General features: G+C 38.8%; 1 protein-coding gene across 1 annotated transcript; it reads left to right on the top strand.

Moving 5' to 3' along the window:
* Positions 1-5,330: 5,330 nt before the first annotated feature.
* On the top strand, positions 5,331-12,654 carry LOC115681665 (laccase-15-like). Its single transcript, XM_030605666.2, has 7 exons — positions 5,331-5,520; positions 5,647-5,798; positions 8,441-8,685; positions 9,625-9,750; positions 10,986-11,589; positions 11,795-12,153; positions 12,280-12,654. Exons 1-7 carry the CDS (start codon positions 5,413-5,415, stop codon positions 12,480-12,482), a joined length of 1,797 nt encoding a protein of 598 aa, XP_030461526.2. The 5' UTR covers positions 5,331-5,412; the 3' UTR covers positions 12,483-12,654.
* The last annotated feature ends 5,021 nt before the right edge of the window (positions 12,655-17,675 follow it).

Below are 17,675 nucleotides of genomic sequence, written 5' to 3'. Positions count from 1 at the left end.
AGAATTAGAAAGGTTTAGGACTGAATTGACAAAATTAAAAGGTTTAGGACTGAATTGGCCGCCGTACAATAGGTTTAGGACTGATTTGACAATTTCCCCGAATAGTTTCAGTAGGAGTCTCGTTTAAATTGATTCTATAAGATTAGAATTATATTCTAGTTTAAATTAGGATTTAACGTAGATTACTTCCCAGTCTAAGTTAGATATTATTCTAATCTTGATAGTTTATTTAGGGTAATTTTAAATTTCGAATTTTCATAAAAAATACCAAAAAGAAGTCATTTTTAGATAAGTTAAATCATCTTTCCTAGAGTAGATCGCATGTTAATTTAGGCAATTCTTTAATTCCGAATTTCATTGAAAAATATAAAAAATACATCATTTGCCTGTCATTAGATTTAGGTCTTATCGTCGCATGACATATATTTTGCATGTTAGGTTTCATTAATTACATGCCATATTTTGCACACCATAACACTTAGGTTAGTTTTCATTTTAATAAAGAGAAAACCCTAAAGAACACATTGAGTGGATTGCTTTGTTAATTATAAATCATATTAGGATTGTTTGTGTGATTTTCTAGCTAACAATGCAGATGCTTACGTTGCTAAAATGTATGTTGTTCTCCTAAGCTAGTAATTTATTTACTGCTTTCTTTATTGGGTATTAAATTGATGGATTGCCCACCCGTATGGTCACCTCACATGTTAGCAATTAGGTGATAAAATGGATCTAAACTACCTGCTCAAACATTTTTCATGAAAAGAAAAGGTAACGAGGGCGTTAGATTAGTTCTAGCGTAACCAAATCCTCGTACTCATAATCTCTGATTCGTAGGAATAAAGTATATCTCCCTATACTTTATTTGGAATTCTAATCGACCCACCGTAAATAGATTAGTGGCGACTCTGATATAAAAATCATTTGCATGTTAATAACTTGAATCTTAAGTCGCGAATTGGTAGCTAGGGCTTGGGAGGGCCTGAGTTAGACTTAGACTTAATAATCCATTAGCCGAACCCTTAGGTGGTGCACCGCGGGAGGTGCGGTCGCGACAATTCCCTCTCCACTAAAATCAACTAAAGGAGATTCTCCTGCCCAATGTAAAAGCCAATCGAGTCTCTAAAGAAGGTAATGTAAAGATAGAGTGCACCCTCTACCAGTCCACTCACTAGTACTTGGTCCCAATGTTCACGAGGACTACAAAAGTATCAAGCAAATAGCAAAGTCAAATTTAATTGAAAGAGGAAGACATGGTTAAATTACAAAGCTTCAGGCAAGAATTTATGCCCACCACATGTTGGCAATACAACATACAGCTCAGACCAAGGGGGCTTAATTTCCAAAAAAAGAATTACCAGACCACAAAGCTTCAGTTCATGGTTAGGAAGAGACTATATCACCAGACAAAAGAGTTAGCATAAATATTTACTCGTAAAAGAATTACCACCATATATATATATATGTATGTATGTATGTCAAAATTACAACTCCAAACTCTCCGATACAATTAGAGCTAGAAGAGGTCAAACAAGACACTGTATGGTATTATCCGCCTCTACCATCTCAATTATCCATAGATAAGCTAAAGATGCAAGACTTCCTTGCATTCCAGCAAATCATTTTCCAAACACTAAAGCTGATAGACGATGTAATAAAGAGCTGGAAAATGATAAAACTTTTTGGATTGCCCGATTTTATCTTGATTATTCAATTGAATTTTAACCTCAGCTTTATACAAAAGAAACATATAAGCCACAAACAATTCAATAAACGTGCACAAGTTGTATGGCGGATGAAATAATTAAATACACTAAAAGGACACGAAGCCAATTCAAGATAGCAACACAATTCAATGTACATAGAAAACACGAGGAAGTATTCAAATTCAAAACCAACAGATCCATCCGCCTCATGTTCTGACTAGCTTTCTATTATCGATATGAAATAATAAAAGTACCTGAATTGATGTGAGTATTGCTGCAACATCATATATAGGGTTCTACTGATTTTGCAATATATCCAAATAGATACTTCCATCGGCATAAATATTTGGATGAAACATTCGAGAAACAAAACGCACTCCACCCATAGAGTATCATTAGGACCGAATATCACAGCATTTGAAAGAGCAAGGCTGTTATCTTGGGGTGCACCACTAATGCCAGTCGGCCTGTTCCAATCTCTTAAAATCCTTTATCAGTCTCTTCCTCATAGAAGTTGACATGGCGATCACTGGTGATCGGAAGCTGCTGAGTGAAGAGAATCGGTTCAGCGACAAAGAGAGATTCTATAAATGCTTGGTCTAGAGAGAAGGATCGAATGAAGCTTTGCTTGGCTTATCCTTAAGATTGTTGGAAAAAAACATTTGGAAAAGATGAACATAGGATCAATTGTTTGAGGCATGTAAGTACTACCTTAAGGATAATTCCGCTCCTTGGAGCATGAAACTCGGTGCAACAGGCTCTGATGGCTATCCTCCACGATACAACGGACCTTTCTCTTGATTCTGCACTAAATTATAAGGGGAGCAGATTATGTTTGGAGTAATAATTTGTACGTAAATAAAAAGAAAGCCGCTTTTCCTTCATTAGTTCTTGTTTAAGAAAGTTTAATCCAAAAACTTAAGATGATTGGTGGAGGAAGATCACATACGTGCAGGTCGGATTTACGAGCAGCCCGTGGGATTTTATTTTATTTTTACCACGACACGTGGAATTTGACTAATGGGGGGTGGGAACATATTTGCGAAATGGATAGTACTGACTTTGATACCATATAAGAAATCCAATCCAAAAGCTTAAGCTGATAAGTAGATGGAGACCACATGAATATAAATAGCATTTATGACCCATTGTGAAGCGATATGGGACCATACTTCAACATCTTGCATCAAATAAAAAACCGTTATAAATTATGGTAGTCATCACCGTTACGAAAACCGTTACAAATTGATGGCGGTCATAACTTCGATCAATGACGTTACAAAATTGTTGAAATAATCAACAGGAATTACATCACTGCTGCAGCTGCTTCTGCATCAAAGGCAACTCATTCTGCATCAATTTTTGTTGTATCAAATGTAGCTGATGCAAATGATGTTGATGAGGAGGAGGATGAATATCTGTGTGGAACCAACTCTAATGATTTTGAGGAGAATAGTTCTAAGAGAAGTCCTGAAGTAGTTAGATACGATCCAATGTATTTGAGTGGAGCATGGGGTCTGTATCTCATACCCAATTCAATAGTGCTGTGCACTATTTAAGAAATAGGCAAGCAAATGCTACCTGGCTCTGCTATGTAAAAGTTCAACAAAGTTTGGATAAGTGTGTTAGTTTCTTTTGGTCTACTTAAAAATTCGACAAAGCAAATGAGTGCGTTAGTTTCGAGGAGTTGCTGACTCTTTAAACATAACTTCAAATGTTGCATCTCTCCAAAAGTTCACTGGTAGAATCTCTCTTTATTGCATTGTATCTTTTATAACAAAGTTATTCTAGATCGCACCTTTTGGAACAAAATCATTCACATTTGTTTTTTTCACCCTTTCATGCAACATAAACACCATTTCACTTTGACGGTCAATAGGGTGAACTTGACTAATTTCTGGTCTCTTCTTCTCTTTTGTTTCTTATTCTCCAAAATTAAATGTACACCTAAAAACAATTTATGAATATAGAACATTCCATTCACGGAATGGAGTCATCCTTACAAGCTTTAGCTAGATTCTAGGGGTAGTTCTTGATTGAATTTATTAAACACCAACTCCAATAAAGACAATTCTTCTCACGCTAGGATACTGAAGCGGGAAAGGACAATCATACAAGGGTAAAATATGCCGACAATGACCAGTAGCCTTTTAACTTTAAATAAAAAATTGTGTCATCACGTTTTCTTCTCGTAAATCTGACTTACACCTTTATATGTCTGCTTGCCAGTTCGAAAAAAATTAAGAAAGAATGCTCGACCCCATGTCAAAAATATCCGCAACGCACGCCCATTGGATACACGTGATTCTGGAAAAACACAGCACACATTGACCTATGAAATGTATATGGGCTCACCTACTAATTGCGGACTTTAGATTCTTGAAGAATTGAAGTAGACTCTCGAAGAATTGAAGAAGTAAGAGATGGTTTCCTAAGCTTCTGGACTAATCTCAGGGCACAAACACCGGTTCTCTAATGTTAACTAACGCAGTTTGTAGCGACAGATTTTCAAGTGAAACCAGATAAACAGGTTCCATATTTGGATTGCGGAATGAAAAAGAAGGTGACAGTATCTTTGCATACCTTAGATTTGACACTCCCTCATTATTCTTTCTTTTTCAAAAAACCCTAATCTAGTACACATATAGCAAATTTACCCAAAATTAATTTTTTGACTACCAAAAATCTCAAACTAGTATATTTGTGACAAATTTACCTTCCGTTATTTTCCGTGGCAGTTGATGAGTGTACCAGTTTAGGGTTTTACCTCTCTGTTTGTCATAGGTTTATCAATTTGTGATTTTTCGTGGTATTAATCCAATTTAATGGACGGTAAATTTGTCATAAATGTATCAGTTTGGGATTTTTTGTGGTCAAAAAATTAATGCGGGGTAAATTTGTCACATGTGTACAAATTTAAAATTTTTATAGTAAAAAAATTGCAAATCATGGACACTATAAGTGCACATAACTTGTGTCATCGGAGATCATTTTGGTGCAACTTTTTTCGGATCACTTTGGTGCCAAGTCGGAGGCTTGAAAACGATCACTTAAGTGTTTTTGGATCACTTGATCTACTAAAATTTTTGAAAACGATCTTAAGTGAGTCTTTAAATTTTTTAAAAACGATCATTTAAGTGCTAAAATTTTGAAAACGACCATCAACAAATCCCGATCTCCCGCAGGTGGCCAGCGTCAACTTGAGAAATTAATAAAAAAAAAAATGCCACGTCGGATTCCGGCGAAAAATTGTGTACCCAGACGCGGGTTAGCCAGACTCTAAGCCGATCGCTTTAAAAAAATTTTAGCACCAAAGGATCCAAAAAAACTTAAGGCACCAAAGCGAGCCGTCGTATCAATTTAAAATTTTTTGTAGTAAAAATTAATTCGAAGTAAATTTATGATAAATATACTAATTTGGAGTTTTTTCGTAGCATTAACGCTCATACTTTTATGATGCGATGCAAGAGCACACGCGTAGTTCCTTTGGTCTGAAGAGCACCGGTTCGGTCTGAGAAGTTGACCGGAAGATGAATAAAACATGTGCTCGCATCTTTCAGCTTTAGGGGACGACCGTTTGGTTCATTGTTATAGGGAGGGGCTATAAATAATAAACGCGATGGTCCAAAATCTCTCTCCACGTAGAAGAACAACAAAAGAGTCCGTCGTCGTCCGGGCGTCGCCGTTGTCGTTGCGCACATAAAAAATGGTTCTGATAAGCACTCATAAGGCATGGCGCTTCTTATTTTCAGCTTTCCTCATTGCCCAGTTGCTGCGCATGGCTCGAGCCGATGTCCATTTCTACGACTTCATCGTGAGTTTTTAATCCCTATTGCTCCGATTGTCGCCGCCGTTTCATGAACGAGAATGTGCTTCGGATTTGAGGCGCTTACCCTTTTTTGGTTTACTTTTCGCCATTCTTCTCGTCGGTGGCGTGCAGCTGAAGGAGACGAACGTGACGAAGCTGTGCTCGACAAAGAGCATCATGACGGTGAACGACAGTTTCCCGGGGCCTACGATTAAAGTGCACAAAGGGGATACGGTGTACGTGAACGTTCATAACCACGGAGACTACGGGGTCACGCTTCACTGGTAAGCGATTCTTCCTTTGCCTTCCTGCTTTTATATTCCAGTACTTTGGCGATTGTTTCATATTGATTAGCTTTTTCCTCTTTCAATTTTCTCTCCATGGAAGTCCAAGCATAGCTGTATCATGTCTGCACCTATTAGTCCGCCATACTGCATTATTTGCGGGTCACCGTTGGGGACACTTTATGGTGGAAATCTACTGTGACATGGTTGACTTTTAGTTGTCTTTTGGTCGATGAAAAACTTCTCGTTTCTTGTCCTTTCCAAGCTTAATTTTCTATACCTTGGGCTCCCTATTCTCTCCTCCTCGCCTTGGTATATTCTCTATAGATTTACTATCTCCTAAACTAGTGCGATGACTCGACCAAAAAAAAAAAAAACTAGTGCGATGTCGCTTAGCTCAAGTAACGAGGTTGCTTTGAAGGAACCGATAACTTTATTAAAATATTTAAATATAAATCACGCCTTTTAGAACAATTTGTATTGATTCCATAAAATTATTTAAAATTTTAACAAATTTAATTTCTTGAAAAATGTAATTGGCGACAATCATAACATCATGGTTAAAATGAGAATATTTCACTATTGTTGTCGATGGTGAATTTTTTTTTTCCCTTCCAATGCAAAGAGCCAAACACACACCCACCTTTTTTTCCCCTTCCAATGCACTTATCCCTTTCTTTATAAAGAATTTCTCCCTTTTATTTGTTGGTTATGGCTCTTTGTGTGTTTTCTTTTTTAGAAAAGAGAAGTCAACTGAAGGACCATCAATGCAATGCACCTTGGAGATTTAAGGAGAAATTAACGCCTCGGGCCTTGTGGTGGTGCTTTACTATTTACGATGTTTTCTGGCAATCAAGATGGGAACATTGGTTCTGACATGAAAAACCTACCAAAGAAACTATGTCCACAAACTTGTATGTGATTATTTGATTGCACATGCTCATTCATTTCTTTTTTCTGTCGATGTTGTATGTAAGAATTCGACTAGGCGAACCAATTGCACCGCGTGCGGACACCAACCCATTAGGTTAGGAACGACTCCGCACGAATCTTATAAAATCCAAAGGCTCAAATACACTAGAAGGGTACATACTTAGTGCAATCACTTGGATCCATTCTTGGTTAGATCAGATAGATAGGTGGACGAAAAATGGTCTTAGCTTAAACTGTTAGATGAAGACGCACAAACATATTTAATTGGAGCGGCAAATGGGGCTTGAAAAGATTTGAACTCGGAACTTCCTGCTTTGATATCATGTGAGATTTTGTGAGACTATTGTCAATTTTTTTTAAAAGTTTAAGCTATTAGATGAAGGTATGATTTAATATTTAAGTATTTTATCAAAGGATGTGTGTAGGTGGACTGCATTCTTATATCATGAGCCCCAGACCCTGACAAAGAATTTGTGCGCCTTTGCATTTCATTGTCAAATTGTCTGATGGTGCAATTACTTTCTTTTGACTATAACACTGCGAAAAGAGTCGGGCAATCTGATTCATTCGATTGGAGAGATTCGTTTAACACGTGGGTGAAAGACAAAAGTCTTCCATCTGCAATAGATGCAAGGCTAAGGAATAAATTCATCAGTCCTTAAATACAAATATTTTGTCAATAAAAAATTAGGTACAACATCCAAGATGAAAAACCCCACCCGATGGTCAACTTGATTGGGGACGGGTTGCACGATAGACTTCGTGTGGTGGAGCTCTGCCTTTTAAATAGCCAGTTCGTTCGACATATTTGGACTTGGACACACACATATATAATATATTTAGAGTCTTAAGTAATTTGTAGGAGTTTAGAGTTTTAAGATCCATTTATTTCGCGAAAAATGAATAATTTAGAAAATATTTTCCTAAAAATAATTACTTGTATAACTTGAAATAATTATTAAATAAAAATATTTTTTATTATCAATAATAATTAATGTCTAAACACTCTCGTGGATGATGAAGATTTTTTTTGTTCATTTATTTTTGTAAGCAATACAAACACTTATTTTTAGAAAAATATTTTCTAAATCATTTATTTAGCCTAAAACTTCTAGCCTCTTTCTCGAAGAGTATGCATATAAGCCGGATGACAACACGGGGAATTTACGTAAGAAAGTTTTGAAAATATCAAAAGGAAGAGAACAAATGAAGCTTAGTAATTGACCCGTGCCCATTAATTTAAGATTTTTATTGTAATTAGGCCTAACAAGACATCTTTTAAGTGACACGAACTTAGAATTATCCTTTCGGTCTTCCACCGTCGCTCGTCATTCTATGCTTTAAGTACGCGTAGAGCATCCGATTATCAGTGGTTTCTGAAAATTACGTTCGAGATTCGTCGGATTCAACTCGACCTAGATTGCACCGACCAGTCCATCCAATAAATTTCCTCGACGGTCAAGACAATGCCAAGCAATAAATATCATGTTGTTCGCCATTTGGTATGTCGAAAATTAGGCCAAAATGATGAATGTATCGCCGTTAAGAAAGGCCTATCTGACAGGCTGATGGAGTGTCAATTCAATGGAAATGGTCCACGGACTACCCAATGCCATGTACCTGAATATATAATTGAGCCTCATTAAGTGGCTCTTCCGTATGGCCAATCGACCGAACAGAGAGATGTCATGTAGCTTTGTTAAATGCAGGCATGGAGTAAAGCAACCGAGGAACCCATGGTCAGATGGACCGGAGTTTATCACCCAGTGTGCGATAGGACCGGGAACAAACTTCACGTACGAAGTGATATTCTCCGATGAGGAAGGGACCCTCTGGTGGCACGCCCACAGTGATTGGACGCGAGCTACGGTTCATGGTGCTATCGTTATCTCACCTGGACCGGGAAAATCATACCCCTTCTCAGAGCCCGACGATGACAAGGTTATCGTGATCGGTACGTGAAGCGATCTCCTACGTCTTATATGCTGTAGTGCTATATTGAAAGACAAGAAAATAACTATGTCATGCATAAACTAGTGGTCATTTCATAGCCCAGTTGGGTAACTATAACGACACAACGGGGTGCGGGAGGGGCTAATATTATCAGGAAGCCAACTGTTTTAAAAGAAGACGTGATTTAATATTTAATTAGGCAAATAAAATATGGACATACGTAATTTTGAGAGGCAAATAGGGGTCTGGAAAGTATTTGAACTCGAGACCTCATATTTTGAAACTATTGGGAGATTTTGTGATAGATGAATGTTTGATTTAATATTTAATTATTATATCAATTCAACTATAGACTATAGTTTTCTTAAAAAGTATTATTTCCCCTATTGTTGATATATGTTGGCCCTTTTCTTTTCGCCTTATTGAATATTTGTATTAACATTCTTTTTTAGTGTGCTCAATTTAATTTACGGGCAAAAACCACAAAAACCTCTAAATTATGCCCACCACGATACATTTACCCAAACTTTTTTTCTGTAACATAAAAAATCCCAAATCTGTACCTGTGTGACACATTTACCCTACGTCAAAGTTCTGTCCATGAGACGTTAAAAATCTACCATCATAGACAGCAGAAAGCAAACGTTGTTGATATAACGCCCTTGAGTGAAATAAAAACGATATTGTTTTTGTTGAAAAATTATCTAACGGAACCTTGACGGGGATAAATGTGTCACGTAGGTACAAGTTTTGGATTGTTTATGTCATAAGAAAAAGTTTAGAGTAAATGTGTCACAGTGGACGTGGTATTTTTTTTTGTCACAATAAAAAATTTAGGATAGATGTGTCACAGTAAGTATAATTTGGGATTTTTGTGATTTTTCCTTAATTTTAATAGCTTTGTTTTTTAATATCGTTATACTTTTGGCCAAATGAACAGCTGCTTGGTACATGGGGGACTTGAATGAATTGGTGGACGAGGCAATGATGGAAGGTACCGATTTGCCGCATTCAGATGGTTACACCATTAACGGTGAGCTTGGGGATTTCTGCAATTGCTCCCAAGGTACTACTTCCCCCAAACTTAACAAGTTTGCCTTAGATTACCTGTTAAATATATATTTATTATTTACCAAAAAGTATTGCGATTTTCAAATAATTGATTATGCATAACAGGAAAAAAAAAAGGGTAAATCGAAAATTACATACTTTTTTTATTTAATCTCTTGACAAGTGTTTTGTTAATTATGTCTTTTGAGTTAATCTTAGTTTTAGTGCATTTCAAGTTGAGTTTTGACTGGGAAGAAAATGTGACATTTCTACTTTCTAGTTAGTTTGATACAAGATTGTTAGGAAGCAAGAACCTTCCACGCCTAGGTGAGATATGAAGCCAATCAACCAAGCCAACAAGAAACAACCATGATAACACAACGGAAGCAATAAAAGAGGAATCAAAGAAGATGGCAATAACGAGATTTACGTGGAAAACCTTTCTATGTGAGAAGCGGAAAAAACTAACGGGCGACGGAATCTGCTAACCAACTTCAATCGAGAGTATAAAGAGGTCTAATCATACCGAGAACTACAAAGACACGAGCTTCCCCTTCTACAAGAACTACGCCCTAAACTCCAAATTACAAAGCATGTGCTATCACTCTCTAGGAGCAAACACAACGTTCTTGAATCTTGATACAACCTTATAGAAGAACAATGTCAATTTGAATGCAATGCAACCTTGGATGTAATTAAAAACCCTAACCCCTCTTTATCTCTTTTCTCTCTTGTCTGCTCTCTCTCTCTCTCTTGTCTCCTCTAATTTTCGTAAGACCACATTTTAAGACAAGCAAGAAGCTATCTTAGAAATAGACACGCTACAACATCATGGCCTTAAGTTACAACTCACGGGTCTAGCCCATTTAACACGCACACACCCTCTCTTAGCCCAACACACGTGCTATTGGAGAAAGTGTAACTTGAGAGATATAAATATCAAATTTTGAAATTAACTTAAAAATGGATAGCCAAATTGAATATCAAACACTTGATGAGAATGTGTCACATGATAAATCAATTATGTAGACTCGCTTTTGCTAATTAAGTAACCCGTCTTTTCTCTGTGGGTGTACAAGTCTCATGCAATTGATATAATTAGGGTGAATGTTGTTCCCCCATCGTTATGTGTGGCAATATATATAACCTTGTTTTTGACAGAGGGTTGACAAAACAAATTTACTTTTGGCATAATAAGGAATAATGCTTGGAAATCATTTTCATAAAGGTTCATCGAAATTCTTGGTACAGAAACAACGCATCACTGGTACGTTGATTATGGGAAGACGTATCTTCTCCGAATAGTCAATGCGGTCATGAACGCTGAGCTCTTCTTTGCCATCGCCAACCATAGCCTGACGGTTGTCGGGATGGACGGAGGATACATAAAGCCGATCGTCACAACTTACATCATGATAAGCCCGGGACAGACCATGGATGTTCTACTCACGGCTAACCAATCTCTCGGAAGGTACTACATTGCCGTGAGGCAATACTCTAGTGAAGACGCCGAGGTCACTGGATTCGACCATAGCATTGGATCGGCCATCTTGCAATATAAAGGGAACTACAGCTTGTCATCACCGCCGGTCTTTCCGAACGCCACACTCCCACTCTATTTGGACTATGGAGCGGCATTGAGATTTACAAATCGGCTGAGAAGCTTGGCAAGTGAGGATCATCCGGTTGATGTTCCACGAGATGTAAGTACGAGGATGTTCATAACCGCGTCCATGGGTGAGATACTTTGTCCCAATAGCTCTTGCACTTCGGTGAGTGGCAACAAACTTGGCTCAAGCTTGAACAACATAAGTTGGGTGAACCCATCCCTGGATGTGCTATCGGCCTACTATAGGTAACATCATCTCCTCCCTCTCTCTCTCGATCTCTCTTGATCTCGCGATCTCTCTCTGGATCTAACCCTCGATACTAAGGTACGTGTCGTTAGGTAGGCTGGCCGCCCAGGGTAAGGCAAATCTATGTATCGATGTTTGCATATAATGACTCAATAAGTGAATGTGCACGGAATTCTCATTAATGGGTTTCATTTTCTTGTTCAGAAATCTTAGTGGGACTTATACAGCGGATTTCCCGGATTGGCCTCCTTCCATGTATAATTTCACGGGAGATGATTTACCGGATAGCGTTGATATGACGTACCAAGGGACCAAAGTAAAAGTGTTGAATTACAATGAGACGGTGGAGATTGTTTTCCAAGGCACAAACGTGTTGAAAGGCTCCGTCAACCATCCCATGCACATGCACGGTCACAGCTTCTACGTCGTCAGAATCGGTCACGGCAACTTCAACAACCAGACGGATCCCGAGACGTACAACTTGATCGACCCGCCCAACGTGAATACGTTTGCGGTCCCTAAGAACGGTTGGCTAGCGATAAGGTTTACTGCTAATAATCCCGGTATGCATATCTTTTTTTTCCTTTCTCGCCTCTTTCTTTTGTTTTGATCCTTTACTCTCTCGCAAATGCACGAAACAGAATCGTTTTGCCTTCATTAACACAATGATCTGGCCAATATTGAAACAGGGGTGTGGTTTTGGCATTGTCATCTGGACCGACACATGACCTGGGGCATGGACACTGCCTTCATTGTGAAGGATGGAGGGACCTCGGAGACGAGCATCCGTCCGCCGCCTGCTTACATGCCTCCATGCATGGACATGGGATCTCACGACATATCCATGCAAACATCAAGCATCGATGATCGTGTGGAAATGCAGCAGCTATGATGTCGTTTTGTTCCATTATTACGTTGGATAGGGCATCGTCTATTAATGATCAAAGTTTGAGAGGATGGATTTTGCTCAAATTTTGAGAGCATTTTCCCCGTATAATTACTCAAAAACTATACCATTCGCATCCTTATTGTTTTAATTAATAATCCTCGACTGGTTAGAACTATTTTGGACATTTGTTGACCTTGTTATTGACGAAACGAATGCCGATCGAGAAAGGAGCTCCGCTAGATCATGAGTTCGATAGGTCGAAGGTATCTACCTAAGTGTCCTTCTGCCTTTTGTTCATCCATCTGGCCCGACGCTGGACAAGGGGCCCTGAAATTTTGCTTAGGCAAAACAATTAAAAAAGGGACTCGCTCCGAATGATTTTTTTATTCATTGGAAAAGATGAATTCGCCATGAATTCGTTTTGAAGTGACTTGATTGGATGAATTAACCCATATGTGATAGAAAAATAAAGAACGACGTAATATTTGGAGGACAAAAACTCGAATGTCCTTTCCCAAGTTTCTAAATTTTGACGATGGCAAACACACATACGGCACTGCTGGTAAAGGGATTAGAGGGTTGAGCCGAAGAATACTAGGTCCGAGGTTCGATCCCTGTGACCAACGCATACACTTGTACGTCAGCCGTTTTACATGACACGATTGGCACTGACGATGACAATTTTTGTGATTTATTTTTTTATAGTTTTTTCTGAATTTTTTTCTACTTTCTTTTCTCATTTTAATGTGGTCGCCGGCTGACCTTGGCCCGAAGAACTGGTCGTCTGTTTTCTTTCTTTAATAAGCTAACATGGCTATACAAGATATAACCGAAGCTTCACTATTGAGCGCAATAATAGATGTCGCTCGTCCCAAGGGATCACTGAACCGAACCTAACAAGTCATAAGACTCTTTTCCAGCACGACGACAAAACATGGACAGCGGTAGTCAGCTGTACAAGCGGGCAAGCAACGATGGGTGGGACTGCACGTAAATTATTGAAGAATGTCACGTTTCTCTTTAGCCTCCGAGAATACTACATGATTTGATCTTATACGGTACTAAGTCAATCTTGAAGCTGTTAACCAAGCACAATCACCAAACAGTGACTTATACTGGAGAGCTTATTATTCAAGACATTGAAGAAATTATTTCAGTATTCTCTCTAAGAATTTTCTGCTAGTTTCGATTTGTCGAAAGGCAAATATGAATGTGGCAATTGGGTTGCTAGCCAAGCAAGAAAGGCAACGGGTGTCAGTTCGAATTATCGGGTGGCTTCGCCTCCATCCTCCTTGCCTTTTTGCTCTGAGATATTAAAGTCTAATCCGCCTTGAGTAGTATGCGAAGAAAAGTTTTGTTTCGTGAAATAAGTAAAATTTCCGTGGTGAGCCAAACTATTAAATCTTTAGTAGATTAATAACCATCGTTGAGAAAACTGTAGGCTGGTAAGGCTTGTTGCGAGTCACTAGAAAGTGAAAATTATTATGATTTTTGGGTCCTACGGAGATTAATCTGCAGAGACTGTGATCTGTGCTCTTGTAAATGAGTAATCTATGGATTGAAAGTGCTACCAACGGCTGCGAGCCTGGAGTTGAAATGCTACGACCCACACGCCTCAGGTTTATTCAAAGATTAATTACTGAGATTTGCTCATGCACTCTTGCACTGGAGATTGGCATTAGATTGGCTAGACATCAGTGTTTTTCTGATTAAGGGAAATTGGCATAATCTTCGCAGCAAAGGTTTAGTACAAGATTTACCAGTCATGATATCTAAGTACTAGATTTAGCAGTCATGTCTTCCATGACCGATAGTACTTTTAAGTGAATGCGAATCTAACCGGTCTATGTATACACACATGTGAGTAAATTGTTAAGATGTACATGTGAGGGTGTTAGGCAAAAGACCCATATCGAGGATGTGGTGTAATGACGAGTAATTAACACATAATAAGTGGTCTATAATTCATTGATCAAACTTTTTAAGTGAAGGCAAAACCAACTGAATACGTGGATGGGCTCGGATACTGGACTTTGATTGCATGTCTTGCAATGTAAATGAAAGAAACATCATTGGAAGGGCCTGCTTTTCGATAGAGGTGCATCCCAAGCCGAGCTGTAGCGTGAGATTCGAATGGCGACTCCCGAATCTCGAATCAGAAATTTCCCAATTCTCCGATCAACTGTGCCAAACCGTGTGGGCTAAGCCTGATCGCGATTTTCTCTTCTAGCGAGGGGAGAGATGGATGGCGAGGTGTGCTCAATTCGAATCAGACAATGATAAACGCAGACACGCTTGCTGCAAAAACGTTTCGTCCGCTCTGTACTTGCTCATGTCGACTTGACTGGAGGATAGCGAATGCTTTACGAATCTGCATTAGATTTCCAAGTCACGACCGTTTGGTCCGATGAGGGCAACAAGATACTAGCGACGCAACGAGGCCAAAAGAGGGGATGCACCAAGAGAGCCACAGATCGGCGTCTCGTGCAACCGGGATGCGCACAGACAAGTGTCGACCACATGATTTGCACGGTTTGGTCCTCTTCTTGGTCACTTTACTTGTCAGGGCTGGTTGCAACTTGCCCCCTACCGCTATCTCCTAAGTCGTCGTAACTTGGAAGTTCGCATTTGCTCTTGCTTTAGCCCAAATTCTCGTATGTAGAATCAGGAAAACATGTCCCTATACGAGATCTTGTTCATGCTTCAATTTCCATGCGAATACTTTTTATTTGCTTGATATGTGTGTCGTCGCACCGCCCCGATGACTTCTGTCTTTGCCTCTCTCGCCGGTAGTACATACAAACGAGGCGTGAGAACAATACCCCTCATTCACTAGTTGGGATAGGGTATTTGCAAAATCGTTGTTGCTTGGGCTATTATTATCCAATCTAAAGTACAAAGGATCACTTATCTAGATGCCTTATAAGTTATAACACAAGGCGTGCCCAGAGAATTCTTTATTAATTCAGGGGCATGATTGTAATGAGTAGGCTACTTGGAGTAGAACTAGCACAACAATCTACCACCGTGGCCCTCTACTTAAAATTTTAGTTCCTTAAGATGAAAATTGAACCCACAACCATCAGTTCCTAAATTGAAAATATGGGAACGCCCTTAGCACTAAGGCAATTTCAGAGTGGGTCATGTTTAGACAATTTAATTTCTTTCATACAAAATTTATCGGGAGCTTAGAATTTTCCGCACAAAAGACAAATATCGAAAGTACTTTACCTATTAGAAATGGGTGAAATCACTACAAGTATCTCACCTGCGAGATTCTTTATGGAAACCATCTCAAGAAAAACCTCACCCAATTGCTTACCACATCGTTCTAGATTCGTCCCGTCACCAAGAAAATTCTACGGTCACTGAACATTGTTAATTTAATCGGAGAACCCGTCTAGAATATAATTAATTCGCGACTAGCTAATGACTTTAAATGCTCGAAAGGAATACCTACAATGCTCTGTCCGTTTGGAGCGACGTCCTTTGACTTTCGATTTTCGATATTTTTCCAAATTTTTCCAATCCCGTGGCATGCGTGCTTTGACCTTTTTTTCTTAATGCACTGTGATTCCAAGCTTTCAAATGGTATTATAGAAAAATGTAGATCAACACGACATTTTCTCATGCTTTTGGTTGAAATTTGGAGAATATTCCAAGTTCTGATGAGAAAGTAGGAAGAAAGATACTCATGTGCCTATTCAGAAGTTTGAAACGAAAGGCCTGCTGCATATTGACACACCAACAAACTACCAACAAACTTTCTTGCAAGAAGAAAAGCTTTAAGAGAGAAGACATGTTGTGCTTTCACCAAGGATTCGCCTGGTTGTGCCGGTCCTGTTGATAGAAAATACTAAAACCTCCTGGTTCATGGACAGTGTCTACAACGAGGAACGATTCGATTTCATTATGATGTCGTCAACGGTGTCTGCTCGACCTAGATTTAGACACACCTAACTTCATGGTACTGCTACTGTCCACATTTCTAACCTTTTCTCATAACAATATCTACATATCCATCCTTTAATTAAAGCGGTTAATATGACAAAAAATAATCTCGAATTTTACCCTTTATGGCACAAATATCCCAAAATAAATTTGTGTCACTAAAAATCTCATAAACTTGCTCACTGTGACACAAATATCCCCAAACTTTTGTAGTGTGACAAATATACACTGAATGGAACTGTAATACACACGTATTAGTTTGAATTCTTTTGTGACACAAAAAAAACAGTTGAGGGTATTTATATCGTAGTAGGCATAATTTGGCACTTTTTTGTGGTGTACACTCAAATAATTTTTTAAAACAAGCATCTCTATTAATCAAGATTATGTCTTTTTTCATTATTAAAAAAAGGGTGGGAAGTGCGCGCCCCCTCTTAAAAAACGTTATTATATGAGTTCCATTTGCATGGCAAGATGTTCATTTTGGGTCATAATTATTGTTCGTTTTGAGCTAATCTGTTGCTACCGTCCCACCATGGTCGTAGTGGGAGTAGAACCGGGTTATCTTATGCCACTGCATGGTCGAGCTTATGCCGCAGATGCACAAAGACTTTCCGAGGTCGATAGGTCGATAAACAACTAGGGAGGTTTCGGACTGGTGACTAAGGGACCCAAATCACTTGAGAGTGGGCTCTACTCCGTTAAGCCAACCACCATAGTGGTCCAATTCATCGAAATTCGAGGAGAAATACCCAGTTACTTTCACAGCATCACCAGCCACAAATAATTGTTTGCCGCTATCTTGCAGACTCTGTTAACAAGTGGCCTTAAGACACCAATGCACAGAAACGATGCATTGCACCACCTACCTCATGTTACTTGCGTAGGTGCATTGCAGATCGATGCACTCTTTTTAACTTGGGTATCGTTAGTAAGTGCCCCCGTGAGGAAACTAAAATAAGCAAAAGACGGTTTTTCACGAGGTTTTAAAATTCGAAGAAATACACATTTTTCCGAGGACGACTTTTCCTTCAAATTGGAAATTTTTTTTTTACATTTTCCTAGAGCATATTCAATAAGTTGCACGTCTTGGCTCGGCAATACGGTCACGTGAAGCGTTAGGAGGTATAAAAAGAAATCTCTTTCTTTCTGTCTCGCTGAAGATTTTGACGTTGACGAATACTGGACCCCTTGGCATTCCAAGGGACCTCAAAAATTCCACAATCCAAGCCAGGTCAATTGTCA

This window comes from Syzygium oleosum, unplaced genomic scaffold, assembly GCF_021117445.2.
Source record: "Syzygium oleosum isolate NSW1041296 unplaced genomic scaffold, Sole_v2.1 Sole_v2.05, whole genome shotgun sequence".
NCBI lineage: Eukaryota > Viridiplantae > Streptophyta > Magnoliopsida > Myrtales > Myrtaceae > Syzygium > Syzygium oleosum.
This window is presented reverse-complemented; position numbering and strand designations above follow the sequence as displayed.